A 16,574-nucleotide genomic window follows, 5' to 3' on the forward strand; every position below is an offset into this window, starting at 1 on the left:
ACTGAGAACTGACTAGTGGTTACCGAGGGGGAGGGAGAGGGAGGCAGTTGAACTACTGTGATGTACATTTGATGAAAATAATAAAAAAAGGTAACTCAGACTGGCCACCACTATCAAGAGCTCGTAGTCTAGTATAAGAGTTTGTTGCTGGGCAGCCGCATCTGTTGAGATGTCTCCTATGCCCTAGGCAAAACCTCAACCCAAACTGCAGAGGGCTCTTGACTCTTGACTAGAAAAGAATTCTTCATCAGATTGAACAAGTGCCAGCAAGAAAGGAAATCATTAAAACAAAAGTGAAAGCAAATGTCAGCAGCTGTGCAGGCAATAGAACACAAGGAAGAGCAGAGGGAGAAAAGGGAAGTTCATTCAACTCCTGCTCGGTATAAGGCAAATCCCTTGTCAACTCCTAAAACCAGGGTTACCTGGCATCCAATGTCTGCTTGATCTGTATTACATGGGAATTATATTCCTACCACCCCAGTATTTGGGGGAGCTGCAGAGTACTTGATGGAGTGAGATTGTATTTTAGAACTTCTACTTCCTTACTGAAATAAAACAGGGAGAGAGAAGAGGATTGTGTTAAGACTAGAATGCTGAGTGAAATAGCGAAATGACAGACACCACTGGAGGTGGAGTTTGGTGAGTTCTTTATTGTGAGAAAGAATTCAGAGACAGGTGCAATAGGCTTATGCAGAAAAAAAATTTATTCGGTAAGTGCACACTCAGATGGGAGTGTGGGCAACCACAGAGAGGAGGTGCCTTAAGAGTTCAGGGTTGGGGTTTTATAGGGCCTTTTGGGTAGGGGTCTGCATAAGACGTGATGTATACAGGTGATTAATAATTCCTTTAAATTTTGTCTGAAGAATAGGGTTATTTAGATGACTGTGTTTATCCAGCATTCTTTACCCAGGTAGGCTCATTTACACTGCAGAGGTCTGTCTCTCCTCCAGGTCACAGAGTTACTTAATTGATTAAGGGGCTGGAAGAAGAGGAAAAACAGCATATAGATTAAGTTAAAGAATACGATGAGTCATTTTCTCAGGCTAAGTAGATTTTACAGTGGCATGACCCTTGTTCCTTTTCCCTGCTTTACCTCAAGTTGGATGAATTTCTGTATACATATAATTCACTAAAAATATAATCATTTAGATGTCTTGTGGGTAGCTCATATTCAGCATGTCTAAAATGGGAAGAAATGGGATTAAGCTTCCAAGATGCTACCAGAGTTGGGTCCTTGGTCTCCTTGCGAGAAAGAATTCAAGAATAGGTGCAGAAGAGCCATTGACCATTAAGAGTTAGTTTGGAGATTTGGAGTTGAAAAGAAGGACCCAAAGAGTTGGGGCATGAGCAGACCCAGAGGGGATCACTCAGAAGGAACAATAAGGAGCTTTTGAAGCATATTCACTAAGTGGGATTAGGTTTCAAAGGGAACTGGGGGAGTCTTCTTGGAGTTTGGGCTTGCTCCATCCTCGCGTTGGGTGGAGGGACTTTTGATTATATTTGATCCATATTGGTACTGTTGTGGTACAGGAGGTATGATTTCTCCTCCATGTTGGAACTAGTTATTTATATTCTCATTCCATCTCCCAAGAGAACAGCTAATACGGAATTTGTAGAATATAAGTAAGCATAATAGTGAGCACCAGCCAGAGGCCCCCCACCCCTTCCCCTTCCCTGCTCATGTCTGGCTATCTACGTGCTGTAACTCCTCATCCTCGTGTGCTTCCTACTTAGAACATGGCACTGTATCAACATGGTTGTCCAAGCCTGAGAATCAAGCCTTGTTTTCCTTCGCTTTTTATAGCCAGTCGGTTTCAGAGTTACATACATTTGCCCTGAATATAGCTTGATTCTCTCTGCTGAATATATCTCTGCTTAGCTGTTTTTTTTAGATCTTACTTTATCTCTACTGGCAATTCAGTACTTCATGATTTCTAATCTTTTGGTATAACCAACGAGCTGGTTTCCTGCCTTCAGTTTTTTCCTTATCCACTAGTAGTCTTTCTTTTCTTCAGTGTTTGTTAGCTTTTAGGCTAATGTCTAAGCTTATTAGCATGCCATTCAAGACATTTAACCTAGCCTAACTCCAAATTCCTCTTTTATCTTTTACCATTCACCTTATAAACTATGCTCCTACCTTCTGAACTATTTAGAATTTGTTGAACATGTATAATGCTGTTTCATATCTTTTGCTTAGTTCCCTCTTGGAAAATTTTTCCTCTCCACTTCTATTCAAACCTCCAGCTTCCTCTTAATTCCTACTCCTCCTTGTAAGATGTAGGTTACATAACATATCTGAGAACTTGCCTCACCTCTCCCTTCTCCCCTCATCCCTGACTCACATACCCCAAGGGTGCTCTAATAACACTGTTATTACTTCAGCTAGCCCTAAATGTGGTGTTTACATTCAAACTCCTCTCCTTATTAGCTGTGGGAAGATTACCTGATCTCTCTATGCCTCAGTTTCCACATCTTTTAAAGCAAGGATACTGTCAGTGCCTAACTCACAGAGCTGTGATTGTTGGATGAGTCGGTCCTTGTAAAGTGTTCAGAACAGTTTCTGGAACATAAGGGAGTTCTCAGTAAATGTTAGTCTCCATCATCATCATAATTTCCATGAGATGCCTACTGGACTCAGTAGGAAGAGTCTAGGAGACCCGAGAAAGAGAGTGGTATTGTGAAGTTACTGAAGCATCAAACTCTGCTGAAGTTAAATAGAACAAAAAAACTTGATGGTCATGTAACATATTGCTCATGTGAAACTTTTGTGAGATTGTATATCAATGATACCTTAATAAAAAAACAAAAGATACAGGAGTCAAATAAATCTAGAACATTCCCAGAAACACTGAGCCTAGCTTCATTAGCTTTTCAACAAATGTAAGAAAAAAAGTAACAATATACAGTATGCTTTGTATTTTTTATTTGACAAAGGTTTATAGCAAAAGACAGAGGCTGTAAAACTCCTGTTTTATTTCCTTTAATAACTATGAAAATAAATTATTTAATCATATAAAATGATTTTTATAATTCTCTGTTTTTTAGGTAGGTAGGGATCCTTCAATTCACATATGGGATACAGAGACCATTAAACCATTGTCGATATTAAAGGGCTACCACCAATGTGGTGTCTGTGCTGTTGATTTTTCAGGTAAGGCTGTTTTCTGGCCTAGTAAAAATGATCAAAATGCAGAGGCAATACATAGAATTTCACTCTAAATCAGTGTTGCCTAAATTTTTCATTTAGCTATGACATTCATAATTTTTATCAAATGTGTACACTGTTGTCCTAACAAATAAGAGCTATGAAAAATGTGAGTTTGCTGGCTGGTTTATAATTATAATTTAATGGGTATAATTTTTAATACTAATAGAAATATGTTTACAATTTTAAATGTCTACATAACATCTAAAATCGTCTGAATTACCACTAGTGGTATATATCTCCCACCTGGGAAAACCTTGATCGCACTTAATGTTTTACAGTCCCAGAGTAAACTTTGAAAATGTTTAGGGTGAAAGCTAAGAAAGAAGGAGGTAAGAGCTGAAATAATTTGTTTTATAACAGTTCTATGAAGTGACAATTCCAAGCTGTTTTACCAAAATAATTTCAGATCATCTTAGCTCTTTGATGTATATTTAAAAGTTTAACAACTGTACATAGATTTACAATCAAACCTAGGCTGTGAATCAGGAAGAGGAGGGAAAAATACCATTAATAGAGAATTTTATATTAAGACACAATAGTAAATTTATATTTTCTGCTCTGACTGAAGTGATAGTGAATTATTCATAGTAGAGTTTTGGGGGGAAATAAGTATATACACATTTAGGGATCTACTGAAAGTCAAGAAACAAGAAAATGAATAGCAAACTAAGGGAGATGACAAGAAAAAATACCACTAGTAATAATAACGAACTAATTGAGGTTTGCAAAAAGTATGGCAGTGACAAGAGTTCTGCTGTAGTTTGAGCCTTTATAACCTAAATATGTACACACCTCTCAGCATGACTGACTTAATGATTTGTCTAAGACATTCATTACCTGTTGCTTGATAATGTGACTAAAATAATTGACCACTAAAAACAGTCATATTAGTGGCAATACATAGCTGTAACCTACATCTTTTCATTTGATTAATTTTTTATAATCACTAAGAGTTCTTACTATAATAGAGTTCTTACGGTAAATTTAATTGAAGTAAAGCTTTTCTTTCTTCTTTCTGAGTTTTTCCTTTCCTTCTCATTTTTTTATATTTTCTTACCTTCTTTCTTTCCCCTATCCCAATCTGGATAAGGAAAATGAAGTCAGAACAAATGTCAGCAGATTTGGTTAGATATGTTGAAAAACTGTTTTCTCCCCAGCCCCTTATAAATCCTGCTTCTTTTTATAGCTGTATGAATGCCTAGCATTTAACATTATTTTATAAAATCTTAAATATGGCGCTGTGGTTTTAGAATATGTACTGAATATGTTTCATCTTCTGAACGTTAATGGTCCGTATAATTTCTCTAATTAATTTCATAGCGGATGGGAAACGGTTGGCTTCAGCTGGAATAGATGATAGCCACTCTATTGTGCTTTGGGACTGGAAGAAAGGAGAGAAACTTTCTATAGCAAGGTAAGGAAAAAACTTGATATATCATTGGCAAAATACTGAAATTACTTCGGTCTTAAAATTTTTTTGATTAAAATAGTTTTGAGATCAAACAAACATGTAACTTTTTTATTGCTTCCATCCTTATTATCAAGGTTAAGACATGATTTCTAGACTTATCTGTAGATTTATCCCCTGTGAACCCACTTTTTATTATTGCTGTAGTATGATATTGGAAATAGCTATTATCTAAAACTTCCATTTATAAGAAGAGTGGATTCTGCTATATAGCTGTTATATAGCCATTGGAAAGTGTGGTAAAATGCTCACATTATATATTTGAGTGAAAGAAGACATATACACAGCACATATATCACAAAGAGACAATAGGTTATTTTAATTTTCAATGTTTTTTCATTCGTTACATTTTTTATAATGAGCATGTATTATTTTTGTAATAAATATTGACAATTGCTTTAAAGAGATAATAGTCAACAGTGTCAGAAACTATTTTTTAACTTCTTATTCCTTAAAGTGAGACATTAATGCACTTTAGAAAGATAAATGCTTTTTTCAGATTATATGGACAATGCTCAAATAAAAGGCAGTTTAAGAGGAACTTTGTATTTGGAAAGGCTATATTAAGCTCTAACAAAGGATTAAAATTCTTTTTCTTTAACTCATTCATGCCACAAATAACATTTCCTGTGCGCAGTGCTATAGTAGGTACTGTCAAAAAGGAGGTTAGTTCTCATTGTTTCTATCTTCCAAGACTCTGTTGAGAAGAGTTAATAAATTCAGATAGTGATGAAATAGCAATATCACAAATGCATGATTACATAGTTTAAACTTGAGAGAGACAAGTGGGCCAACACTCATTCATGGAGTAATCAGGATTGGGTATGGATTAGCCATAAGATTGTTACAGAAGAGATTTACCTTCCGAGTTAAAACATTTTGGTATTTATTTCAGAGGAAGTAAAGATAAGATTTTTGTTGTAAAGATGAACCCCTACGTGCCTGATAAATTAATTACAGCTGGAATTAAACACATGAAATTTTGGCATAGAGCAGGTAAGGAAATGCTTCTTTTTACTCCTATGAACTTAAAGAAATTATTTCTTTTAAAAGTGATTTAGCTAAGTGTAGTGTGATGTTGTACACTGGATCCTAGAACAGAAAAAGACAACAGATGAAATCTGAATGAAGTCTGGAGTTTAGTTAATAGTAATGTACCAACATGTTGGTTTTTAGTTTTGACAAATAGTCTATAGTAACATAAGATGTTAACACTGGGGAAACTGGGAGAGGATTATACAAGAACAGTTTGTTATTTTTGCATGTTTTATGAAAATCTAAAAGTGTCCGAAATAAAAAGTTTATTTTTTTTAAGTGATTCACAATTGGTACATTTTGAACAAATGTAAGATTTATTTTATCATTTATTGGCCGCACTGGTGTAGTATTCATAATTGTAAAGGGATTTAATTTTAATTTATGGGATTAATCAAGTGATGTCTAGATTCCTTTCTTCTGTTAAAGAAATGTTTTTGTAGTATAAACTGAAAATTAAAAATTTTGTAAAAATTCTTTGTATTCTATAAAATGATATAAAAATGGAAAGTTATATTCCTTTAGTCACTTGTAACTATAAATTAGTAACTGTGGGAGAAATTCACACTTAAAATAAGAAATTTCTCTTTTCTAAATAGAATAGTAGTATTCTTGTAACCTCCAAAATTTTGATATCAAAGTCTCAGTTAAATCTTTCAGGTAAAACTGTAAGTGTAGGAAGAAGTGAAACTTCTTAGAAAAGAATAGGCTCAGTGAAAACATTTGCCAAGTTCAAGTAACTTTCTTTTTTAAAAAATGTTCCAATATTTTTTATTGAAATATAGTTGACATATAACATTATATAATTTTAAAGTGTACATATTAATTTGATATATTTTAATATCTTGATGATTGACATTGTGGTAATTACTACACTACATCTACCACATTACATAATGAACCTTTTTAGTGGTTGGAATCAATAAATTTTAGTCTCAGCAAGTTTGATGATAATCATACAGTATTTTTTTGTATAATTTCACATATTAAGCAACTTTCAAACTGTAAATTATATATAACATGAATCAGCTTTCAGCTTTTTAATACTTTTTCACAAATTCATCAAATCATAGTGTACATATGCTTAAAGCAGAATTTCTTTTTTTATATATTTTTTATTGAAATCTAGTTGATATATGATATTACATTGGTTTCAAGTATGCAGCATAATGATTCGACAGTTGTATACATTATTAATACTCACCCCCAACTTAGTGTAGTTACTGTCAACATATTGACTATATTCTCTGTGCTGTACTTTCAATCTGTGACTAATTCATATTATGATTGGGATTTTGTGTTTCTTTATCCCCTTCACCTATTTCACCTACCTGTAACACTCCCTTCCCCAATGGTAACAATCAGTCACTTCTCAGTGACTATGAGTCTATTGCTGTTTTGTTCATTTTGTTTTGTTTAAAAGCAGCATTGTTTTCAATAGCAAAAACTTGAAAGCAACTTAAGTGCCCATTACTAGGAAAATGGACAGACTATTGTTTATAAAATGGAATGTATTATACAAAGAGTTTTCTAGAGGTATGTATAAAACTGCATACAAATCTTTAGTGAAAAAGCAAGTTGCAAAAAAATACATAAAGGTGGTTTTTATAAAAAAATTTCTTTAAACATAAAAAAGTAATATAACATTGCCTAAGCATTCATAAATAAATAGCAACATATGTATAAAGGAATACATGAGAATAATCAAAATCACATTCAGAATAGTAGTGGGTGAAGAGGGGAGATGAGGTTGTCATCACATTTCAGTTGTTTTAGTAACTTTAAGGTGATCGTGGATTTATTATAGGTGTTCATTATATTGAATTTTATACCTTTTTCTTAAATATTTCATAATAAAAATTTTGAAAAACAACCAAAAGTGTGGAGGACTGATTAAAACTAACATAGTATATGTTTTTGTTTTTTCAAAAAGCTATGGGCTAAAAGCAGCTGTGATACAGCTGTCTCAGCCAGGCAGAGTGTTGCCCAAGACACTGATTGGGAGATGCACATTCTTCCTTAACTGTCCTTACTGTTTCATGTCTATTTAACAACAACAGCAGAAAAAAACTGTATTGCTTTTTAACTTTATACATTTTGAAAGTGGTACTTTTGCAATATTTTTTATGAACCAGGGGGAGGATTGATTGGAAGAAAAGGCTACATAGGCGCACTGGGGAAAAATGACACAATGATGTGTGCAGTATATGGATGGACTGAAGAGATGGCTTTTTCTGGAACATCCGCAGGAGATGTGTGTATCTGGAGAGACATCTTTCTTGTAAAAACAGTTAAAGCACATGATGGGCCAGTGTTCAGTATGTATGCATTGGAAAAAGTAAGTAACCTGAAGATATTTTAAGTTAAACACAACTTGATCATGGAATGTAGAGCATTTTCACATGCAAAGTAACATTGTCTTTCTACTTATCTGAGCCACCCAGTAATAATCTGTAGACTGGAGTCTTCCTGACCTTGTTTTATTCCTCCTTTCAAACTCCTGAACCCAGAATGAAATCAATTTGCTATTTTAAAAAAGTTTAATATTTATTTATCACTTACTATGTGTCAAAATAGTTTTAGTGCTTTATATATTATCACCATATCCTGTGAGGTAGATACTGTTACTATCCTCTCTTTGAAGGAATTATGAAGCTTTCAAGAGAATATGTGTACATTGCTGAAAGTGGTGGAGCTACTTATGATTCCAAATTACAAACTGTGTTAAGTAGAATGTTTAGTGTCACTGTATTTCTGCAAATTTCATGGTGATGTTTAAACAAACATCATGATTCTTGTGCTAATTTCTGTACTTTATAGGATACAGCTTTTGGCTATAAATATTCTTTCTTCTAAAGTTTTTCAATGCAAAGGTTATTTTTAAAATACTTAGATCTTTATTAACTTGACCTTTTACTCTCATAGGGATTTATAACTGGAGGAAAAGATGGTGTAGTAGCTCTTTGGGATGACTCCTTTGAAAGATGTCTCAAGACCTATGCTATAAAAAGAGCTGCTTTGGCTCCAGGATCTAAAGGTGAATTGAGATTTAATTTAGTTTGTAGTATGAAAGATTAATTGCTCATTAATATGCATGTCACTGAACTGGCGCACATGGAATATATTTTTTCTTTTTTATTAGACATCAGAGTTGAATGGGAGAAGCCATTTAACTGGATGCCAAAATCATTGCCATCTGTTCAAAAATCTATGTTCCATGATACACATGGTAAAATATTAACCAAGTACATGATTACTATTAATTTTTAACATTTTTAATTTTTCAAAAAAATTGCCATGTGAGTGCACATTTCAAACCTCAGGAATTTGTTCTCATACTCGGCATTTTGTTTCACCTTGTTGTTTTATTGACCCAGCCTAGCCTTGCAGACCCTTATTCCTTTTACCCTTTCTCTCAGTGCTTTAAGGCACTGCATCACACTCTTTCTGACCCTCTAGATCTTTCTATGTACTTTTACTTGGCCTTCGATGTGTCCTTTCTCCTCCTTCTGCTCTCTCCAATGACTTGACCTTATACACATTTTTCAAATCTCATGTTATTGCTTCTAGGATAATTTCTTCCACTCTCATCCCTGTCCCCCATAAAAGGTTACGTTCCCTTTATGCTTCTTTTTCAATATGCTGCTCACAAAAGGTCTATTTTCCTCATTGCATGCTCTCTGAAGGCAGGAACTGGCTCTGTCATGTTTACCAATATAGCTCTGAAGCCCGCCTCGGACACAGTAGGGACAAATGAATTAATCTTAAAATGAATTGAATTAAAATGAGTAACTAGAATATTGTACATGTTCTAAGAGGGTCAGGAAGTAGATGAGAGGGGCAAATATAAGAGGAAAAGAAACAGTTGTCAGAATGGTAGAGGGGGATCTGGGATAATGCAGAATGATAAATTGCGAAATAGAGGTGGTACTTTCTTTTGATATTAGTAAATTGAATGAGGAAAATGCAATGCATTTATTAGAATACTTAAAATCTAGGAAAAAGCAACTTTGTAAGGTGATCCTCATTATCAAAACAGCGTTATTGGCAATATATACATCTGTGTGTTACAGTAACTTCATACCTAGAGAACATCTCCATTTAACATTCCAGGTCTTCTCTTGGAAGATAATCCATCTATACGTGCCATATCATTAGGACATGGTCATATTTTAGTTGGCACAAAAAATGGTGAAATACTCGAAGTGGATAAAAGTGGCCCGATAACACTTCTGGTCCAGGTAATTTTAAATATTAATATACCTTTTTTTCCTTTGTGTACAGTGGATTCAATACTTAGCAGCCAAAAGTTGCCAGTGGTGAAAAATGTTAAATTAATTAGGGAAATATTTGCTAATATTAGTATGTATCAAAATTGTTTAATTTAATTATAGCTAAATGAGTAGATATCAGTAAATATATATACATGTTATTATGTGGAATACCTTGGATATTCAAAAATAGTCTAGAAGTTTTTTGAGAAACTCCCCATGCTAGAAATAAAGATAATATAAAACTATAATAATTAGAAGTGTGGGAATATATGTACACAACAGAAGTGCATATATATACACACACACCCACAAAACATGTACAATGTTTGCAGGAGCAGTACTCTATGGATTAGTTTGGGAATTAGTGCCTCTAGTATTAAATCTTGTGATCAATGAACATGAGATCTCTCCATTTATTTAGATCTTTAACTTCTCTCAACAATTTTATAGTTGTCAGTGTACAAGTTTCATACTAATTTTGTTAAAATAACTGACTTCACTTATTAATTCTAATAGTTTTTTAGTGGATTTTATAGGATTTTCTATATATAAGATTGTGTCATCTGTCAATAGAGATAGTTTCATTTATCCTTTTTCAAGCTGGATGCCTGTTAGTTCTCTTTTTCTTACCTAAGTATCTGGGCTGGAACATCCAATACAATGTTGAATAGAAGGAGTGAGAGCAGACATCCTTGTCTTGTTCCTAATTTTAGGGAAGAAGTATTCAATCTTTCAATTAAGTGCAATATTAACTGTGGAGTTTTCATAGATGACCTTTATCAGGTTGAAGAACTCTTATTCCTAATATGTTCTGTGTTTTTATCATGAAAGATTGTGTCATTTATCAGAAGCATCTGTATCTCTCGGGATGGTTGTATAGTTTTTGTGTTTTTTTCTATTGATATGGTGTATTACATTAATTCGTTGTAAATTTTAAACCAACCTTGCATTCCTGGCATAAATCCCACTTGCTGGTGGTATTTAATTATTTTACATGTTGGAATCAGTTTGCTAGTATTTTGTTGAGGATTTTAGCATACATATTTATACGGGATATTGGTCTGTAGTTTTCTTATGACGACTGTCTGGTTTTGCTATAAGGATAATGACTCCATAAAATAATTTGGGAAGTGTTCTCTCCTCTTTGATGGTCTCTTTGTCTGACCACACCCCGCTGTGGAAACTGTGTTAATTGCTGGCTGAATACTCAATTGTTTTAACATTTCCTGGGAGCATACATTGCTTCACAGACTAAACCAATTCCAATTTAGGCTCCTTAAAAGAGACAGTTCCCTAGATTAGTGTTTGAGATTTGTTCTGACTTTAAACTGCCTCCTCTCAGCTATCTCTGAGATTTCCCTCGTTCTCCTGGAGAATCTAGCTGGCTTTCAGTTTAGCCTAAATGCCTAAGTCTACCAGTCACCTCCCAGTTACCTTTCATCACAATCTCCTTTTTTTTTTTTTTTTTTGAGAGCACCTTAAGGCTTGAACTGTTGCACACTGTATAGTAAATGAAGTCAGTTCCTTTGAGAAGAGATTAGGAGCTGTTGTATCGCTTGCTTCTCTCTCCAGGAAAAATCTCTTATCCAAGGCTCTGGAGTTGAGGGTGAGAAAATTAGGGTGCTCATTTCTGAGTTTACTGCTTAGAAGCTGAACCCTGGGGGAGAAGAGGGAGGAGGAGGGCCTTTGTGGGTTGACATTGAGGCCCCAGTATTCTTAGTGGCACCTCACCCAGTGTAGAGCCTCCATGTTATAACAGATGAGCAGAAGGGAGCTCCCACCTCTCAGTAGCACTCACTCTGAACTTAGCCTCAATAGCAGGTAGCTGGGGGCATGATTAAAAAAATTCTGATACTTTGACAACTGCCTCTTCTAAGAAGACAGCCCTCCAACTATGGCTGGGGAGAGAGAGCTCTGTGTTTTTGGTTACATCATTCTGGTGTGGACTTGCCACGCTATGAGTTGGGAAAGGGCAGAAAAGGGATAGATTGCAGTTCAGTTACTGCCAAGTCTCACTGTTCTTACCAAATTTTAGCAGATTTTGTTGAGTAAATATTTCTTCATTTGTCGTATCTCCTTGGAACCATGTCCAGAGACTTTAAATGTGTTCTTAAAAAACAATTTTTACTAGTTTCACTGGTGAGCAGGTCTGCAGCACTCCTTATTCTGTCATGCAGGAAGTCATCTACCCTGTATGGTAATTACTAACATTCCATGGCAGCCTATTCCTAGTCTCTCCACCAGTGAATATTTAGGATTTTAAGCTCATTTTAATAGTGTTAACTTTAAAATTAAAACAGTCTGTTATTTTATCAGCAGAAATGGGTTTTTTTGGGAATAGCAGGAATTGCAGTCTGGTACATGCAAGCTATAGCAGAACCATAGGCATGACCAGAGAACAAAGGAGAGGAAAACTTTTATAGAGGAAGGTGCTGAGTTAGGAGGCCGTTTCTATGCAAAAAGTCCATTGGAGTAAACTGGGAGTCCCATGTATCATGACTTCTCATTGGCCAAATTGTGACAGTCTCTCACTGGCTGTCCCTCACTGGCTGGGCTGTAGCTGGGAGGCAGAAGGTGGAAGCTACCTTCCTTCTGCTGGGTGGTAAAGCAGCTAAGACAGTATGGCATCTGTGGTCTTCTGATGGGATCTGAGATTTACGAGGAATGATGAGCATGAGAGCTTCTGCAAGCCTCCTGATGCCATACTGTGCGGTTTCCCTTAATTACTTTTTACAATAGTAATTTGATTATATTATAATTGTGGTGATAAAGTTGTTACAAAGGTTATTTTAAGTGTATTCCAAAGATAAAGACCAAAGTTTTATTAGATTATCCATTATCCATTATCTTGTCATTATCATATAACATCACATGGCTTTAGTGTTCTTCTAAATACACATATTTGTAGGTTAAATTGAACTTAACTGTTTTCTCTGTAGGGACACATGGACGGAGAGGTGTGGGGTTTGGCTGTGCATCCTTATCTGCCCATCTGTGCCACTGTAAGTGATGATAAAACCTTAAGAATATGGGATCTCTCTCCTAGTCATTGTATGTTGGCTGTCCGGAAACTAAGAAAGGGTAAGAGGCTCTAAGATTTGAACATAGACTAAGTTGTCTCAGTTTTCTAACTTGTGTAAATATAAGAAAACAATAGTATGTATATAAAAAAGACTTTATTTTATATCTGCTTGTTCTTGATGCTGTATAAAGAAAATTATTCCCAGTCTTTGCTTTATGGGACCTCCAATGATCATGCCTATCTTGAGCCAATTTTCAACATCATGTTGCAAGAAAAAATATAAGGAAAAAAATAGGAGCTAAATTGTGTACCCTTTGTGACTATGGATTATATGTAATCCAGAATCAGAAACTAAGAAAAGGGGCTTTAACTTAAAAGAGCATAGCAGAGTTGAGGGGAGGATATTTTGGGATGAAACAGATCTACGCACATTTTTAGGAGGAAAATGCAGCTGGTCTGTCAGTGTAGAGAGACAATATTTCAATCATTGGAGCAAGGCTGTTACTGTTAACCCAGGGCAGATGAGGATATACAGATAGCTTCAAATTTCTTAGTAAAGTAGGTAAAGAATGTTATTTTATAGCATGGGGATATACCAAACTCTGGTATAAGAGTTTGGGAATTATCACTGTAAGAAATGTGACAGAATCAGCAGTTGAAGAAAAGGATTGTCTAGCCATAATAAAGGCCAAGTTGAAGTTAGGTAACATGAATTTGTAATTCAATCAGTTAATTTATTTTTACTTTCTTCTACTGACTTAAAAGTTATAGAGTCTGTTTTCTTCCTCTAGGGTTACTGTTAAATATTTAACATGTGAACTTAACTAAATATCTGAAGTTAACCACAATCTCTAGAACTCTTGAATTGTCACTGTCCTTCCTCCCATGTGTTTTAGTAAGGATGTCCTACATTTTCATTCTCTGGTGCTTTTGTGGGATTTCCCCCCGAAAAATAGAAAGAATTAACAAATATTATTTCAGTAATTCTGTTCTTGCACTTTCAACTTGTAGGGTTACAGTAAGATTACAGAACCATAGTCATACCTTTGTGTACACAGAAAACCATGGTGCCAAATATTCTTTTCTTCCCAAGGCCTTAGGAGGTCCTAACCAAATATGCAACTTAGCATAATGCCTGCAAGATCTGTTTGTGTTGTTGCAAATGGCAAGATTTCATTCTTTTTATAATAATATATTGGAATATTATTACAATAATAGAGTATTGAATAATATTGTATATTATACATTTATATATGTGTGTGTATATGTGTATGTATATATATGTGTATATGTGCTTTTCATTACCCATTCATTTCTTTACTCATTCACCCATCAGTGGATGAGTTAGGTTGTTTCCATATCTTGGCTATTGTAAATAAATGCTTCAATGAATATGGGGTTGCATATATCTTTTGAGTTAGTGTTTTCACTTTCTTCATATAAGTACCCCAGAGTGGAATTGCTGGATTGTATGGTAGTTTAAATTTTTTGAGGATTTCTTTTCTTTTAAGCACACTGCATAAATTGGACATTATTATTGCTTTATGCAGTGTTTACTTAGTTTATCTATGCTTACGTTTTTCTTCACCTTTATTTCTTGTATCTTGAACTTTTTTCTTCTTTTGTCTTTCTTTTAAATATAGTTATAGAGTTTCTTTAATACAGATTTGTTGGAAATTCCCTCAGCTTCCTTTGTCTGAACCAGTTGTATACAAAATATAAAATGGTGGGAATGATTTATCCCAGCAGCGGAAGTGTTTTATCACTGACATTGCAATTCTTAAAAAGCAAACTAATTTTTATTCAGTTTTTTTTATTATTGTATTAAAATTCTTGATAAGCAGTATATGGCCATCTGAGGTGAACTTTTACTACCACCTGCCCATAGCATATATCTAGTCAGAACATGTTTTCATTTTTTACTCATTCTTGAATGCTAATTTAACTGCCTCTGAAGTTCTTACTGAGTAAGAGTTTTTATTCCTCTGGTTTCCATTGTTCTCTTTTACTTTATTCTACAATTCTGTAGTTTAATAACATCATGCATGTATGTGGTTTATTTTTTACTTTTTCTGTTTAGGATTTGTTGTGCTTCCTGAATCTGGATTTATGCCTTGTATAAAACCTGAAAAAGTGTCTGCCAGTATTACTGGCTCTTTCTGGGAGCAGATCTCTGTGTTGGGTTGTAAAGAAAAGTCATGGTTCTGTGTTTTTGTTTTTAAATATTCTTCTATAATCACTTTTATTTTTACTTTTGTTAATGATTCAAGAGGAAAACAGGTAGATTTTCATAACTTCAAAGGGATATATATGGTTTTATACTGGTTAATTATAGCAAAATTACTGAAGTCATAATGGTTTATTATAAAACACAGTTATCTCTTTCAAACATTAAGTAAGCAAATACTATTTTCTTCAACAAATCAATATATGAATATTTTGGTCCTGAGGTTAACTATATAAAAATAAGTCCTTCCAGTCAGTGTAGACTGTCCTATGAGAGTTTGCCAAACAATTCAATTTTATGGTAACCACCAGTGATAGAATAACCAGAAGCATAAATATGTAACATGGATTAGTATCTATTCTTAACATCTGTAAAGCAAATACTTTCTAAATATTTGCCATCTTTTTGTACTTTTCTATATAGTAATATATTAGAAAGTTCCCATTAAATATTTGTATCCCCTGGCTTTAGCTTTTAATTATTTTCTCCCATCCTTCACTCCCCACCTCTTGTACCACTCATCTATTCCCCATGTCTTCAGCTTTTTTTTTCTTTTTTAGGATTCCACATATAAGATAGCTCGTATGGTATTTGCCTTTCTCTATCTGACTTATTTCACTTAATATAATGCCTCAAGGTCCATCATGTTGTCACAAATGGCAAGGTTCATTCTTTTTAGTGACTGAATAGTATTCCATTCTATATGTATATATGTCACAATTTCTTTATCCCTCCATCTATCAATGGACACTTAGGTTGTTTCCCTATCTTGGCTATTGTAAATAATTCTGCAATGAACATAAGGATGCATATATCTTTTCAAATGAGTGTTTTCACTTTCTTCTGAAAAATATCCAAACATGGAATTGCTGGATCATATGGTAGTTCTATTTTTAATTTTTGGGGAATCTACATACTGTTTTCCTCAGTTGCTGCACCATTTTACATTCCCACCAACACAGTACATTCTTTATCTCTACATCCTCACCAACACTTGTATCTTATCTTTTTTGATTCTAGCCATTCTAACAGATGTGAGGTGACATTTCATTGTAGTTTTGATTTTCATTTTCCTGATTATTTTGAGCATCCTTTCATGTACATGTTGGCCATCTGTATGTCTTCTTTGGGAAAATGTCTATTCACATCTGCCTACTTTCTAATCAGATTGTTTTTGTTTTGGTGTTGAGTTGTATGAGTTCTTTATCTATTTTGCATATTAACCCCTTAACAGACATATACTTTGCAGTTATTTTCACTCATTCAGTAGGTTGCCTTTTCATTTTGTTGATGGTTTCCTTTGCTGCACAGAAGCTTTTTTGTTTGATGTAGTCCCACTT

The 16,574-nt window shown here is 34.3% G+C and overlaps 1 protein-coding gene across 7 annotated transcripts in view; it reads left to right on the forward strand.

The window, feature by feature from the left end:
* EML5 (EMAP like 5) overlaps window positions 1-16,574 on the forward strand; it is a 131,010-nt gene that overhangs the window by 59,174 nt on the left and 55,262 nt on the right. For all 7 annotated transcript variants that reach the window (XR_012133726.1, XR_012133727.1, XM_073242007.1 and 4 more), the window contains exons 15-21: window positions 3,046-3,151; window positions 4,529-4,622; window positions 5,572-5,672; window positions 7,847-8,049; window positions 8,637-8,748; window positions 9,825-9,952; window positions 12,925-13,066. Coding sequence is in view for 5 of the 7 variants with exons in the window: in XM_073242007.1 (XP_073098108.1) it covers window positions 3,046-3,151; window positions 4,529-4,622; window positions 5,572-5,672; window positions 7,847-8,049; window positions 8,637-8,748; window positions 9,825-9,952; window positions 12,925-13,066 (886 nt within the window). In the remaining 2 variants the exon portion in view is untranslated. The remainder of the gene's footprint in view (window positions 1-3,045; window positions 3,152-4,528; window positions 4,623-5,571; window positions 5,673-7,846; window positions 8,050-8,636; window positions 8,749-9,824; window positions 9,953-12,924; window positions 13,067-16,574) is intronic.

The sequence above is a fragment of the Manis javanica genome, chromosome 8 (assembly GCF_040802235.1).
Source record: "Manis javanica isolate MJ-LG chromosome 8, MJ_LKY, whole genome shotgun sequence".
Lineage (NCBI taxonomy): Eukaryota > Metazoa > Chordata > Mammalia > Pholidota > Manidae > Manis > Manis javanica.